Below are 14,486 nucleotides of genomic sequence, written 5' to 3'. Positions count from 1 at the left end.
GTGCCCCGTCTCACTCCCCCAGCCAGCCTCCCACTGCAGGGCTCTCCCAGGAGGCTGGCTCAGACCTCCCTGACCTCCCCTCGGTCAAGCAGCCTTGACCAGGCCCATGGCCTCTAGCAGCGTTCTCTCTTGTGACCTAGCAGCTGGAAAAGACGCTCTCTCGTGGTTCCGGTGGGGCTGGAAATTCACTGAGCAGCTTGGCTGGGTGACTCAGGTCTCATGAGGTGCCAGTCGAATGTCACCAGGGCTGCGTCATCTGAAAGTTCAGCTGGGGCCGGGGGCTCAGTCCCCAGCGTCCCTCACTCACAGGGCAAGGACGTTATGGGCAAACAGAAAACTTGCATAAAGCTCAGACTTCAGTCACATCCACTTTGGTTCATGAATTGCAGCAAATGTGTCCTGCGGTGTAAGCTGCTAACTGAACTGGGTGTTGGGTACACAGGAACTCTACTATGTCGGCAACTTTCCTGTGAAAATGCAAAGTTTAGTTAAGTAAGTTACAAAATCCAGCTCCACAGGCTAGCGGGGAGCGGGAAGGAAAGGGGAAGGGGCCCCTCACCTCCCACCCGGGACCTGGAGCTCCCCGGGAGCGAGACCAGGTGGGCTGTGCAGGCGTTCGGGGGCGGAGTGGTCCTGCCGGGAGGCCCGCCTGCCGCTCCCCTGCGCTTGCCTGTGTGAGCCTCAGTTTCCCCTAAGTGTAAAATCCGGCAGGATTGCAAGAATTAGGGGGCATACAGGCGGAAGGTGTTCTTGCGAACTCCTAACAACTAGCGCTCGTTCTAATCCTACCGCTTAAGAAGTGTTGGGAATCGGGCTAGAGTCCACGTTTGGGCCGGAATCACGGTCTGGGGGTGGAGACAGGGGGCTGAGGGCTCCGTTCCTCCCCCACGTGGGCCTGAGCCGGCGGCCCCGCCCGTCGTCTGCAGAATGGGGGGCATGCTGGGGAAGGAAAAGCCGGGCGCCGGAGCGCCAAAACAGCTGCCGAAACCCGGGATCGAACCAGGGACCTCTAGATCTTCAGTCTAACGCTCTCCCAACTGAGCTATCTCGGCTGGCCGGCAGGGGCCGCCGTCGTCCCAAGTCCGGCTCGCGCCGCGCCGCCCGCGCGCCGCCGCCGCTTGCGCCAGGCCTCCCGGCTGCGCGCGCCTCATAGGAGCCCGGGGGGCGCGGGGCGGCAGCGCCGTCTCTGTGGCGCAATCGGTTAGCGCGTTCGGCTGTTAACCGAAAGGTTGGTGGTTCGAGCCCACCCAGGGACGCTCTTTTGAGCTTTTGTTCCCGACGTAAGGAGCGGGCGAGCGACGCCCCTGCTTTATGCGGGACGCTCCGCGCGCACCCCCAGGCCAGCCTGTCCGGGAGGGGGAGTCCGGGGGCGCGCCGCAGGGGAAGTCCACGGAGGCGGAACGTCCCAGGGCCGGGGTCCGGGTTCCGCGCGGCAGCCGAGCCGCTTTGGGAGCCGGGCCTGGAGACCCGGAGCGCTGAAGCGGACGGACCGCAGAGGTTGTTTGAAGGCCGAGGCGGACATGGCGGCGCCGGCGGGTGAGCGGGTCGGGTCGCGGGCGGCCGCGGCGGGGCGGGGGCGGGATGCCGCCGCTCTCGTTCCCGGGACGAAGCGGCGCGGCGGGGCGACGGGAGCCCCGACGAGCGGGGAAACCGAGGCCTCCGGGGCTCCCAGCGCGGCGTGCGGCGGAGAGCTGCCGTCCGCAGATGCGGGGTAAACGAGAGTACGAGGGCTGGCGGTGCGGGGGAGAGCGTCGTCGGGGTCCGGGGCGGCGAGATCCCGCGGCTCGTCCGAGGGCAGGGGCGCTGACCGTGCTGCCAGCGCATCCCCAGACCTGGATTTCCGCCCGAGGCACCGGGAGGGACGGGCGGCGCGCACCGGACCCGGGCCCCGCCGGGAGCTTGGTTGTCACGCGCGGCCCAGGGCCGGGAGCCCGTCAGGCACAGCAGAGGACCCCGGGGACCCCAGCGAGGCCCTAGCATCTTGGGAGAGACAGGCACCACGCAGCACAGAGATGGAGGTGCAGCGGGGTGACCGCATCCAGAGAGCCGGGGGCATGGGTGGTACGGAGCGAAACCTGCCCGTAAGACGGGCCGGCATGTGCCCGCGTGGGGCAGGGTGCTCCAGGCGGCGCGGGCCGCAAGTGCAAAGGCCCTGAGGCAGGAGCGACACTGACCTGCAGGAGGAAAGGGAGGATGGCCCGGGTGTGGTGTGGCCTTTTTTTCAGGGTGTGGGATATTAAGCAGGGTAGGGACACTGTGTGGGGCACGTTCTGAAAGACCCCTTTTTACCAGGTGTTTGTTAAGTGGAATTTAGATAGACCCAGGGTAACAGGAAGGACATGCCAGGCGTAGGGCTCATGGGCAAACCCCTGGAGGCTGGGCCCCACCAGGGTTTATCGCCTACAACTCACTGCCTGCACCTTGTGGCTCTCTCAGCAGCTCCGGGCCTGCTCTGCCGGATCCTTGCTCTGCGGTGAGTGCGTCTCCCCCACCACACGGCCCTGCCCCGGAGGGCTCGCTGGCGGGTGGGGGTGCATCAGAGCACGGCGGAGCTGGGGTGGTCCTTCAGCAGCACTAGGAGGGGGCCCACCTGCTGAAGGTCACATAGTCCGGCAGTCTTGCAGGTGGTGTTCAGGCCTCTCCGTGGGGACGGTCCAGGTGGTGGCCGAGCCTGTATTCAGACCCACGCCTGCCTGCCCTCCTTCCCTCACAACTCACTCACGTGTTGCAGGAAGGCGGTTGGTGCATTTGCTCAGGTGGCGGCCTCAAGTAGGCCTCCTCAGGACAGGGAGGCAGGTAGTCACCGTGCCCTCTCAGTGGACAGAGCCCAGAAATGAAATCTCCGGCGCCATGGGGCAGGGACATGGCAGATCTGAGGAGAGGGTCTTCCTGATGGAGGGGAGATGGGAGGCTTCGAGGAGCACTTGGGCTTGGGCCGACTCTGCCTTGTTTTGAGAAGACGTTTTTTCTAGGAATCAAACGCATTCACTGTAAAATAAAGGGGAAGTGAGAGAACTAGGAGATGAGAACCAGACACCTCCTAGACAGGGCTCAGCAGACTTTCCATGAAGGGCCAGATTGGCTCTGTGGAGGCTCAGCTCTGCCTTTGTGAAAACAGCTGAGATAGTCAGAAAGGGGTGGATGTGGTTGCATGTCAATAAAACTTTATTTACAACAACAGGCAGAGGGCCAGGTTTGGCCCCCGGGTGGAACTTCCCCATCCCTGCTCCAGTGTAGCCTCTGTCACAACGTCTCAGGGCACCCCAGGCTCCTCTTCACGTGCACCCCTCTCCCTGCAGCTCCGGCGTGGGCGTGGCTACCCAGGTGCGTGGTGTCCACTCAGGCGTGGCTGCTGACAGCCCCAGCAGGTGAGGCCAGCCTTCCTGGGACCCCGCGCACCCTAAAGCCTCCCTTTGGCACCGCAGCAGCCCCCGTGACTCCAGGGCCCTCCCTCCACCGTCAGGCGATGCAGCCTGGGTCCCTGCCCTCGGAGCCTTGCCCAGCCCCCTGCTGCATGTCCAAGACAACGGCTGCGCGTCCCCAGACCAGAAGGGCCGTTGATAGCGTGTCAGCAGAGCTCCTGCTTTCCGCATGGGGAGACCAAGTTTCCACGGGGACAGAGGGCAGCTGCCAAAAGTTCATTCTTGTCCTGACCCTGGCAGCCCAGCTCCTACCAGTGCTGCCCCAGAGCGGCCCATGCCCCAGCTTGCTGCTGCCCTCTGAGAGGGGGCTCTGGGCTCGATCGTGTGGTGGGGGGTGTCGGGGTGCCTGGCTGGCTAAGGCCCCCCCTCCCCTTGCCGTGTGTTCTTACCAGCACCCAGCCCGCTGCGTCCACGGCTGGAGCCGTGGCCCCCAAATCCTCCGCACTTCCCAGCAGCCGAGGCGAGTATGTGGTGGCCAAGCTGGATGACCTCATCAACTGGGCCCGCCGGGTGAGCCCCTGACCCCTCCCGCGTCCTTCAGGCCTCCCGCCACATGCTCACACATGTGCACACCTGCCCTGCCCGCTGCTGGCCCTGATGTCCTCTCGGTGCCCGTGCCATGCTTCCTGGTCTCTCCCTCCACCCCCAGGGAAGATGACCTGCCTCCCCTCTGCGGATCTCCTGTTTCTGTTTATTCTTCTCTTTTGACGCAGAAGTGATTTTAACTGGGAAAGTGGTGTGTCCCTGGAACAGTGGCTCCTTCCTGGGAAAAACCCGAAAACACTCCCCCGCCCCCAGTACTCACTGGGGACAGTCTGCGTGTTGTGTGCACGTGTCTCCCCGATTCACAGGGCAGTGGCTCCTCTTGGTGCGTTGGGGGTCCCAGGGGCAGGCCGTTCCTGTGTGTCTCTGTAACCGATGGGGCCATGGCGAGCGTCCCGCCGGGTGTCCCCTGCAGTGTTGGTCCTAAGTGCCCATCTGAGAGGCCGTCAGGGTCAGCCCCCTGTGTAGCCCAAGCCCGTGGGGGGCAGGCAGGACCCATTCCAGGTCCCCGGCTAGGCAGAGGAGTCAGCGGGAGAAGGAGCCACTGGGTGGGTGGAGGCAGTGGTCAGGGCAGCGGCATCCAGGAGGCCTTCCTGGAGGAATAGGCATTGGGAGTCCCTGGACACTAGGAGTGTTAGGAAGGAGCCCGTCGGAGGGGCTGAGCCCCAGGGTCTGAACCTGTGCCCCACGGGGCTTTCCAGGCACTGGGAGCGGCGCGTGTCTGTGTCGGGAGGATGGGACCTAGGACGTGCGGGTTACGTGAACTATGTCAGTAACGCTCGTTTCACCTGGGCTGGGGCTCTTTACTCTTTTGGTGACGTGGCTGCTGGGAAGTGTTGACCCACAGGTGCAGTTTGCTTTACCTTCCTGTTGAGCACACTGGGCCGTGACACCATCGGAGGGCCCTCTGGGGCCTGGAGGTGGCTTGGCTGCCGTGGGGAGGCCTGACTGATGGGCTTTGAGCTGGGGCGGGTACCGTGCCCCCGGGCTGAGCACCCTGCCCCCGCAGAGCTCCCTGTGGCCCATGACCTTTGGCCTGGCGTGTTGTGCCGTGGAAATGATGCACATGGCCGCGCCCCGCTATGACATGGACCGCTTTGGCGTGGTCTTCCGCGCCAGCCCGCGCCAGTCCGACGTGATGATTGTGGCCGGCACGCTCACCAACAAGATGGCCCCGGCGCTCCGCAAGGTAGGCCCGGCCCTGAGGCTCACCACCCGCCCGCCAGCCTCGAGCCGCACCCAGACCCCGCCGTCTCTTCCAGGTGTATGACCAGATGCCAGAGCCACGCTACGTCGTGTCCATGGGGAGGTGAGTGCCCGCGACACGCTGGCGCGCCTCCTGCCCATCTCCAATCCCTCTGCCGCGGTCACAGGGGGCATCTGTGCCCTCAGGACACCCTGCGGCCCCTCCCCAGGGCGGCACCCCCCCAGGGCATCCCTCCTGTGCCACTCAGAGTCGCCCCTGTTCTGCCCCTGCTTCATGGATGTAAATGGTGCCCTGCTCTGTGGGCTGTCTGCACACTCCTCGCCCTCCCTCCTGGCGCCCAGTCCCTTCCCCACGCCACCAGCAGCTGCTTCCTCACCTCAGTGTTCTGAGGTAGAACTCGGGCCACAGAGTCCACCCTGTTCAAGTGCGCAGTTCCGTGATGGTCCATGTAGTCACGGTGCTGTCAACTGTAGCCCCTAGTTCCAGAACATTCCATCATCCTCCAAGAAAACTCCGCCCCCATCAGCTGTCACCTCCCCCCCATCCCCCGCCCCCGAGAGCCCCTTCCCGTCCGTGGATGAGCCTGTTGTTCTGGGCGTGTCACCCACGTGGACTCACACCCCATGTGGACTTCTGTGTCTGGTTCCCTCCCTGAGCATCTGAGTGTCGTGAGCTCGGGGTCCGTCCATTTGCTTCTGCTCTCCCTGATCCCACAGAAGGCCTCGTTCCCTTTTCTGGGACTCCACATCCCATTCCTGCCCATTCCTGGTACCTGTTTGCACCTGAAGGCAGGTGTGCGTTGGGGGCAGGGCTGGGGGTGGCCAGTGTGACCCTCACCATGCCCCCCCCCAGCTGTGCCAACGGAGGAGGTTACTATCACTACTCGTACTCTGTCGTGAGGGGCTGTGACCGCATCGTGCCCGTGGACATCTACGTCCCAGGTGAGCCCACCCCTCCCATGTCACAGGCCCCCGCACCCCCCCAGAGGCGGTGGGCTCCCCCCTTTTCAGGATGAACAGATGTAGGTCCAAGTAGAAGAGTGAAGCCCCAGCCTCCTCCTCCCTTGTCCCTTGAAGGTCTCCCCCACTGAAGAGTCTTGGGTTTTATCCAGACGTGGGCCCAGGCTGGTGCTGAAGGCTTAGCCTGAGCTGGGTGGGACCGCGGATCCTCGGCTTTCTTTAAACTACACTTCACATGGTCCCACCTAATAGACACAAAACCCACGGAACACAGTTAGAAAACAGAGACTGGTTCTTGGAGACCAGGACCAGTGTGCACGGGGCCTCCCTTGGACCCCAGATCACCAGGGTGGTCAGATTGTGCAAATAAAAGTGCAGGGTCCCCAGTTACTTCTGTCCGGAAAGCAAGGAATGTTTGCGACACGTTCATACTGGAGAAGTACTGGTTGTCTTTCTGAAGCCCGTGTTCGGCTGGCCACCCTCGGGCCCCAGGGCCTCTGTGTCAGAGGTCAGGGGTCAGCGGGTGGTGCTTAGCCTGCAGATGAAGGCGCCGTGTTCTTGGGCTCTCAGTGCCGCATGGAAAGCCCGACCCGAGGCACGGAGAGCAGAGGACACTCAAGGCCCCTATTCCAGGTTGCCCAGGAAAGTTTAGGTCACATTCTGGCGCCCCTCAAAAGGACATTGGATGGTGGTGATTTGTTTAGTGTCCTGCAGATATTTCCTGAGGGCCTTAGACACACCAGGCCGCAGGGCGGCCCCCATTGGGGGGGGCCAGGGCCCGTCTAGTGGGGGAGGGCACCTGGGACTCCACCCTGCAGGGCGAGGCCAGGCCCTGCTCAGCTGCCTTGTGGGGTATGTGACCGGGGGCAGATCTCCACAGGGCCTCGGCCCCTCCATCAGGGGGTACTGGGACGGTACTGCCGGATGCTGGGCCCAGGGCCGGACGCGCTCGTGGTTGGCCTTCCAGGCCCCTCGGGTCCTGGGCAGGTCTCCTGGGTGGTGACCTGTCCGTCTGCTTCTTCTGGCGGGGTGGTGGGAACGGGGACTGTAGGGGAGCATTTCTCCAGGGCTTCCCCTCCCGTGGGCCGTGTGGGCCTCCCTGCCCAGCCTGGCTGCTCTGCCCCCTCAACTCCCCCCTCCCTCCCTGCTTTCCAAGTGCCCACCGCCACCAGGGGCGAACATGGCCTGGGGTCCGGAGGCCACCTGCCCTTGTCCTCCCAGAGGTCCTGAGCCAGGTCATCGGGGGTAGCGGACAGGGCAGCTGGGCCCAGGATGGGCAGCCTAGTCCTCCCCACTGCCCGAGGCTTGACTGCCAGGGTCAGGAACTCGGCGGCTCCTTCCCTGTGATGGGCCGAACCCCCAGCCTGGGCAGTACAGGCTAGAGGAGGTGCTGGAGAGGGGGCCCCAGGTCAGACCTCTCGCAGACGTGGCTCTGCTGCCCCCTCCTCGTCCCAGGGCCCTGTCTGGCCTCCAGCTGCTGCGTCTGGCCGAGCCCTTTGACCATCCTGAGCAAGGCAGCCTTTGCCAAGTGGCAGGGGGTGGGCCCGTGGCCCCAGCAGGGAGGACAGGCACAGGTCCCACAATCCAGTCACTGGTCTGGGGGGGCCTTGGCTGCCCTCCCAGGGTCCAGGATGAGCTCCGCCCCCTCCCTGCCAGCAGGGAAACTGAGGCACAGTCCCACCCACAGGCTGCCCACCCACAGCCGAGGCCCTGCTGTACGGCATCCTGCAGCTGCAGAAGAAGATCAAGCGGGAGAAGAAGCTGAGGATCTGGTACCGCAGGTAGGGCCGGCCCCTCCGGCCCCTGCAGCACCGCTCAGGATGGTCAATAAACCGATAGACCCAGCTGGCCTCCCCCTCCCCCTCCCTGCGCGACCGGTGGGCAGTGTGGGCTCCGGGGGTGTGAGAGGTCAGTGCTGTCCTGGGCAGGCCCCGTCCTACCTGTGCACGGAGACGCTGAGGCCCTGAAGGCGGGGAGTGGACGGGCCCAAGAGCCTGTGGTGAGAAGAGCGGCACCACGTCTAGGGGTGAGGCGGGGGTCCTGGGGAGCACGGCTGGGTTTGAAGGTTTTGCTTTGTTTTGAGGCTCTCAGCCTGACCTGACCGGGTGGGACCAGAGACTCGGTGGCCGCGTGGCCCTGATGAGCGCCACCCCGTCCATACCCCAGCAGCCAGCTGAGGGAGGAGGTTGACAAGCTGTACATTGCTACGATCCACTGGTCCTGTGGGTCTGCTGTGGGCACGGGCGGGTCACGTGTGGGGTCACGTGCCGGCTCAGAGGTGGTGGTGCGGAGTGGCCCCGTCTCCCGGGGGCCCACTTAACAGATGGTGTTTTGTTGTTTTTACTTTTTGGAGGGGCAGGAGAAGTCAGTGAAAGCACACAGTCCTGCTGATTGGGCAAGCCCAGGGTCAGCATTTATTTTGTCCTCGTGGATGCGGACAGGGAGGTCATGGTATTCCCATTGCGGGGACGGTCAGGGAAGTTTACCCTCTGTCCCACTGTGGGTGTGGCCGGACTCGAACCCAGGGCTGAGAGCCCAGAGCCTGCACTCCCGGCTGCAGAAGCACTGAGTGGGGGCACAGGGACAGAGGTGGTTGAGCCAGAGGCCTGGGTGGGCTCAGTGCTTGGTGACCAGGGGCGTGATCATCTGCGGGAAGGCGTAGTAGCGGCACTCAGCGGGGGGCACCAGCTCCATCAACTCCGTGCGGATGTTCTCCCGCCTGAAGCCCGCCTCCAGCAGGGCTGGCACCTGTGTCTCCTGGGGGGGTGGGGGAGCGCCAGGTCGCTTGCAGGGCCCTGAGGCCTCACGAGACACCCGCAGCGCCCACTCTTCCTAGAATGGCATTCACAATTGCCAAGGCCCCTGGGAGCTGGGCACGGCAGCCCGACTGCTGACCAACAGAACCAGGAAGCCCGAGTTGGGGTGGGCATCCTCCAGGTGTCTAAACTCAGGTAGCAATGTCCTGACTCTGTGGGGCACCAGCAGGCTGCCCACCGCACACCCAGAGCAGGGACAGCATGCCTAAACCTACAGACCTGTTGGGTGGAGGAGGGCCGAGTGAGGCGGGATGCCTGGGTGGGGAGCCTGGACTGGATCCCTGTGTCCTCAGGGCACTGGGGAGCCACGGAAGGCCGTTGAGCTGAGACGTTACCTGACTTGTAAGTGGAGGCTCCCAATCCACCCAGGAGACCAGCCCCTGAGGCCAGGGACCCTCCCCAGGTCACAGGCTACTCCTGCCGCTGCCCCAAGGTTGCTGCCTGGCTTGGGGCTGGGGCGTGGACCCACACGGAGCTCCCGGGCTGCCACACCTCGAACATGGTGGTGATGTCTGAGTACTTGGACTTCATCAGCTCCCCCCAGGACGTGAGGTTGCAGTAGGTGAGGATGCCTCCAGGCTTCAGCAGGCGAAAGGCATGGCCCTGGGCAGGGACAGTGGTCAGGATGGAGGTCTGGGGTATGGACAGAAGCCACTGCCCAGTGGGCCTCCCACCCCCCAGCAGGACGGAGAAACAGGAAGGAGAGGTGCTCCGTGTGTGAACGGCAGCCACCTGCACTCACCCCTGGGGGTGACCGTCCCCCCAAGCAGGTCCTACCCTGATGAAGTTGAACTGGTGTGTGTGCCAGGTCTCCTCGGACAGCGGGTACGTGTCATACAGGATCCCTGCACGGGAAGTGGGGTGGGGGCCAGAGCTCAGCGGTGTGTGCATGTGGAGACGGGCCCCGCCCAGAGCTCACAGCATGCTGCCTCCTCCGGGGACAGCAGGGAAGCGTCCCCCACAGCTGTTCCTCCGGGGTCTGCCACGCCCCCCCAGTGCAGCACTGCTGTGTGTTCCGTACAAGGTCCCTCTGCAAGCCAAGGACGGGGGCTAGTGGTGGAAACTCAGGCAGAGGCGCCCCCTCCCCCGGCTCCCAGCCCCCGCCTCACCATCGAAGTGGCCATCTGGCAGGGTAGGTGTTACGTCCTCCCACAAGCCTTTCAAGGGAACCACCTAGGGGCCCGGGAGAAAAGAGAAGGTTGAGGGTCCCAGGTGTCCAGGCTCTCCCCACCTGCTGTAAGGGAGAGGGCAGAGGAGTTCCCAGGGGAGAAGACCACTTCCTCCATCTCGGCGGCTACGCAGCCCCCCCCCGGGGGCAGCGCAGGCAGAGGTGGGCACCTTGTGTGGCTGCCGTTGGGCCCAGTCCTGGAGCCTCTGGAAGACGCTGTCATTGCACTCAATGATCCAGTGCTCATCGATGGGGACCTCCTGCACCTTGGAGGCTGCGATCGCCATGCCGAAGCCCACCTCCAGCACCCGGCCCCCTGATCACACAAAGAACCCAGTATCACATGCCAGGCTGGGGCTGGGCAGCTGCCTGGAGGAGGGGGCACAAGGGCAGGGCCTTTGTGGAGAGAAATGTTTGCCACAAGGCTGGGAGGGCACAAGTAGGGCAGAGGCGGAGGGTGGTTTGGAACACAGTAGGCCTGAGCGGGAACAGCATGGGCTCTGGCCAGGGACGTGTGGGCAGCCGATCTGAGGCCTGGCCCCAGTGGGGAGGTCAGACCCTGGACTTTGAGCCCTGGTGGCACTTATCTCTTGAGTTGGTTACTTTTGTCTACCCTCCTTGCTACAATGAAACGGGGGTGGGGGGGTGGGGGGGTTTGAGGCCTGGGGCCTGGAACACCTGGGAAGGAGGTGGGTCCCCACTGGCCCAAAGACAGGAAAGGGGGACACCCCAACTATGCAGGGACGCTGGGTACGCTTATTGGCCAGGTAGAAACACGGCCACCGGGAGGACCCCCGCCCCGCCCCTGGGGCACCCCGCAGTCTCTGACCTAGGCACAGGGCCACCCCTACAGCTGTTTCCCAGCCTCAGCTTTCCCGGAGCTATTCTTAGCCCGGGCGGGGCTTCCGGGGACCCTGGGGCAGGAACATTGCCCGCGTGTGCCTGGGCAGCGCCCCCCGCTCGGGCCAACACGGCCTCCCCGGCTTCATGCGGGGATAGCGGCCGAGCTCCACGCGAGGTCATCGTCGGAGAGCCTGTCCCCATCTGCGGGGTGGGCCCGTTACCCCCGGACAGGAGGTTCCGATACTTAGGAGGCTCCTGCTGTGTGCAGGCCCCTGCCGGCAGCACCCACTTTTATTTCCCCGTCGCCCCCCGCTAGCCTCATTTTGCAGGCGGGAAAACAGAGACACGGGAGGCTCGAGTGCACCTCAGCTGGAGAGCGGGCTGCACACCGGATCTGAGCGACCTTCAGCCTCAGTTTACCCCTGCGCGCCCGGCTACCTTTGGAGGAGGCGGCGGCCGCCAACGCGTGCATGTAGGGGGTCTCCCAGCGCTCCATCACCGGCTTGCCGAGGATCTGCAGGTGCATGTCCCCCGCGTCGTAGGCCGCGGGCGCCGCCTGCCACGCGGGGCTGCAGTTCTCGCCGGGGGCGAAGATGGGGGGCGCGGCGGGGGCGCTCATGCTGCGGCTGGAACGCGCGCCTGGACTCGGCTGGCGACGCGCGGGCCTTGTCCCTGCGAGGCCTTCTGGGCCGGGGGGCGGGGCCGGGGCCGGGGGCGGGGCGGGGGCGGGGCGGGGGCGGGGGCGGGGGCGGGGCCGGCCCGCAGGCCGGAGGGGCGGTCCCGGGCGCGGACTGCGCGGTGGACCCCGGGGCCCCTAGCGGCCGCCGCGCGGAAGGCGCCCTGGGCAGCCTATGCAGGTGGCACTCGCTAAATGTCACCCAATTGAAGCGGTGCCCCGGAACGCCCTGCCTGAGACAGAAGGCAGGTTATATTTGTTAGGTGTTGCTGTGTAACAAGTGACCCAAAGGTGCCACTTCAGACAACACACCTTTCTTAACCCTTAGCTGGGTCCTCTGTTTCACGCCCTCTCAGAATGCGCTGTCAGGAGGCCAGCCAGTTATGGGGGTGCCTTTGAGGGCTCCCCTAGGGAAGGATCCGCACTGGCCGTTGGTGGCACCCAGTTCCTCTGGGGCCGTTGGCGGGAGGGCCTCCCCAACGTGACAGCATGAGAGTCTGCAATGTCAGAATTGTTTGAGACCTAATCACAGAAGCGACATCCCTTCACCATGGCCAGGCACACGAGGGCAGGGATCTCACAGGGCCAGGAAGAGCAGAAAGTGGAGACCGCTGGGGAGCTCTCAGGGGCGGCTGCCCACACAGATCCCAGCGAAAGCAGTGAGGGGGCGGTCAGCTCGGAGCCTCCCCTGTGGTTTCAGTGTCCCCTGACATAAGGGACCTCCCAGTGGTCACCTACACGCAATTTGGACCGCATCCCAGAAAGTAGCCATGGGCACAGTACCGTCTGGCTGCCAACTTAGCCAAATGGTTTCTGTTCCAGCTTCAGCTTCCTCTTCTCCCAAATGGACTAACCACTCTTGTTCCTGCTCCTGTTGGTGAATGAGTGACACGTGGTCCTTCCTTGTGTCCACTCTTTGTGAGAGGCCCTAGTGTGTGCTGCAACTGTCTGCACGTCACAGCCTGGAATCAGAGAGGGAAAGTGACTTCCTTGAGGGTGCACAGCAAGTCGCGGCAGAGAGGATGAGAGGAGGGATGTATCTGACTCCAGTCTTTTTTTTTTTTTTTAAAGATTTTATTTATTTGACAGAGAGAGACACAGCAAGAGAGGGAACACAAGCAGGGGGAGTGGGAGAGGGAGAAGCAGGCTTCCCGCGGAGCAGGGAGCCCGATGTGGGGCTCGATCCCAGGACCCTGGGATCATGACCTGAGCCGAAGGCAGACGCTTAACGACTGAGCCACCCAGGCGCCCCTGACTCCAGTCTTGAAAGACTGTGTACATGTATATAATATATATACTTCTGATTAGAAAGGTGACACGTTTGAGCAAAACATTTAAATGTTACAGACTTGGCATCAGCCTGCAGATCACATCCCCCTGCTGTTGTTTTGGTACAGCTTAGAACGGTTTTTACATTTTTAAATAGTTGTGGGGGGGAAGACTATTTTACAACATGTAAAAATTATATGACATTCACATTTGTGCGTTGGTAAATAAAGTTTTATTGGCACACAGCCACCTCCATTTGTTAACACCAGCACTCTGGTGTTTTCTGGCTATAATAGTCCAGGTGCGTCATGGCTATGAAGCCTTACAGCCAACAAACCCAAAAATATTTACTAGTTAGCTCTGTACAGGAAAAGTTTGCTAGCCCTGTTGTAGTGCAGTGGGTCCTGGGAAGTGACGTTCATTCATTCATCAGACACATATGGAGTACCTTACTTCGGGGGTCCCATCCTGACTCCCCTGGAGCTCACAGCCTACTGGGGTGGGGGGATGAACAAGAATAAGTGATACGTGGGGCACCTGGCCAGCTCCGTCTATGGAGTGTGCAACTCTAGATCTCAGGGTCGTGAGTTTGAGCCCCACGCTGGGTGTGGAGCCTACTTAAAAAATTTTTTTAAAGTTAAAAAAAAAAAACACAGTAAGTGAATGGGTTAGACCAAAAGGCAGAAACAATCCAAATGTCCATCAGTGTGTGAAGGATAAACACACGCTGGAACACGCTCCAGCCTTAGGAAGGAAGGGACCCTGACACCTGCCATGATGTGGAGGGACCCTGAGGACACCGTGCTCAGTGAAAGGAGCCAGACCCAGAATGACACATCCCGCAGGACCTCCCAGGAGGTCCCCAGAGGAGGCCTGTCCACAGAGACAGAGAGGAGAGGGTGGGAGCTGGGGCTGGGGAGGGGGTGGGGGAGTCCGTGCTTCATGGGGACAGAGTCTCCATGTGGGGAGATAGAAAGTTCTGGAGACGGAGGGTGGGGGTGACTACAGGACGGTGTGAGTGTGCTTCATGCCGCTGACTGTGCGCTTAGAGACGGTTCCGATCTTTTTTTTTAAAGACTTTATTTGGACAGAGACACAGAGAGGGAACACAGCACGGGGAGTGGGAGAGGGAGAAGCAGGCTTCCGGGACTTGATCGGGACTCGATCCCAGAACCCTGGGATCACAACCTAAGCCGATGGCAGATGCTTAACGACGGAGCCACCCAGGCGCCCCAAGATGGTTACGATCTTGAATTTTATGTGTCTCGTACAACATTAAGAGACCAAAACTGTATTTTGTGTATTGGGTATGCACGTATCCATGTTAGGATTAAACTCAGAAGTGTCCACATATTCATTATTGTCCAGCATTTGCTCTGGGGCAGAGGCAGGAAGTGAGTCAGGAAGGAGAGAAAAACCAACTGCCTAGTTTATCTTTTTAGAAAGATATGAAGTAAACATAACAAAGCACTAACATATGTTTGTTCCAGTGGCAGGTACACGACTCTGTTATTTTATTCCTGGTAGGTGTTTGTATTTTTAACATATCTTCTTTTTTTTTTAAGATTTTATTTATTTATTTG

The 14,486-nt window shown here is 62.2% G+C and overlaps 2 protein-coding genes and 2 non-coding genes across 6 annotated transcripts; 2 read left to right on the top strand and 2 right to left on the bottom strand.

Annotated features, from left to right (window-relative positions):
- Positions 1–979: 979 nt before the first annotated feature.
- On the bottom strand, positions 980–1,052 carry TRNAF-GAA (transfer RNA phenylalanine (anticodon GAA)). The gene has a single exon. It is a non-coding gene; the product is annotated as a tRNA-Phe (tRNA).
- A 130-nt stretch (positions 1,053–1,182) lies between these two features.
- TRNAN-GUU (transfer RNA asparagine (anticodon GUU)) lies at positions 1,183–1,256 on the top strand. Its single transcript has one exon. It is a non-coding gene; the product is annotated as a tRNA-Asn (tRNA).
- Positions 1,257–1,381: 125 nt separating this feature from the next.
- On the top strand, positions 1,382–7,975 carry NDUFS7 (NADH:ubiquinone oxidoreductase core subunit S7). 3 transcript variants are annotated; one of them, XM_036100685.2, is made up of 8 exons: positions 1,382–1,536; positions 2,440–2,473; positions 3,300–3,368; positions 3,815–3,932; positions 4,975–5,154; positions 5,228–5,274; positions 6,025–6,113; positions 7,819–7,975. In XM_036100685.2, the coding sequence occupies exons 1-8, from the start codon at positions 1,521–1,523 to the stop codon at positions 7,914–7,916; spliced, it is 651 nt and encodes a 216-aa protein (XP_035956578.1). In that variant the 5' UTR covers positions 1,382–1,520; the 3' UTR covers positions 7,917–7,975. The 3 variants fall into 3 exon arrangements, with proteins under 3 accessions (XP_035956578.1, XP_035956577.1, XP_035956575.1); XM_036100684.1 differs by having other exon boundaries at positions 1,388–1,536; positions 2,437–2,473; XM_036100682.2 differs by lacking the exon at positions 1,382–1,536 and adding an exon at positions 1,555–1,711 and having other exon boundaries at positions 2,437–2,473.
- Positions 7,976–8,516: 541 nt separating this feature from the next.
- On the bottom strand, positions 8,517–11,649 carry GAMT (guanidinoacetate N-methyltransferase). Its single transcript, XM_036100686.2, has 6 exons — positions 11,397–11,649; positions 10,286–10,431; positions 10,057–10,120; positions 9,725–9,792; positions 9,440–9,550; positions 8,517–8,888 (listed from the first exon to the last, which is right to left on the bottom strand). The coding sequence occupies exons 1-6, from the start codon at positions 11,575–11,577 to the stop codon at positions 8,748–8,750; spliced, it is 711 nt and encodes a 236-aa protein (XP_035956579.1). The 5' UTR covers positions 11,578–11,649; the 3' UTR covers positions 8,517–8,747.
- Between the last annotated feature and the right edge of the window lie 2,837 nt (positions 11,650–14,486).

Source organism: Halichoerus grypus, chromosome 1 (genome assembly GCF_964656455.1).
Source record: "Halichoerus grypus chromosome 1, mHalGry1.hap1.1, whole genome shotgun sequence".
In the NCBI taxonomy this organism is placed as follows: domain Eukaryota; kingdom Metazoa; phylum Chordata; class Mammalia; order Carnivora; family Phocidae; genus Halichoerus; species Halichoerus grypus.
This window is presented reverse-complemented; position numbering and strand designations above follow the sequence as displayed.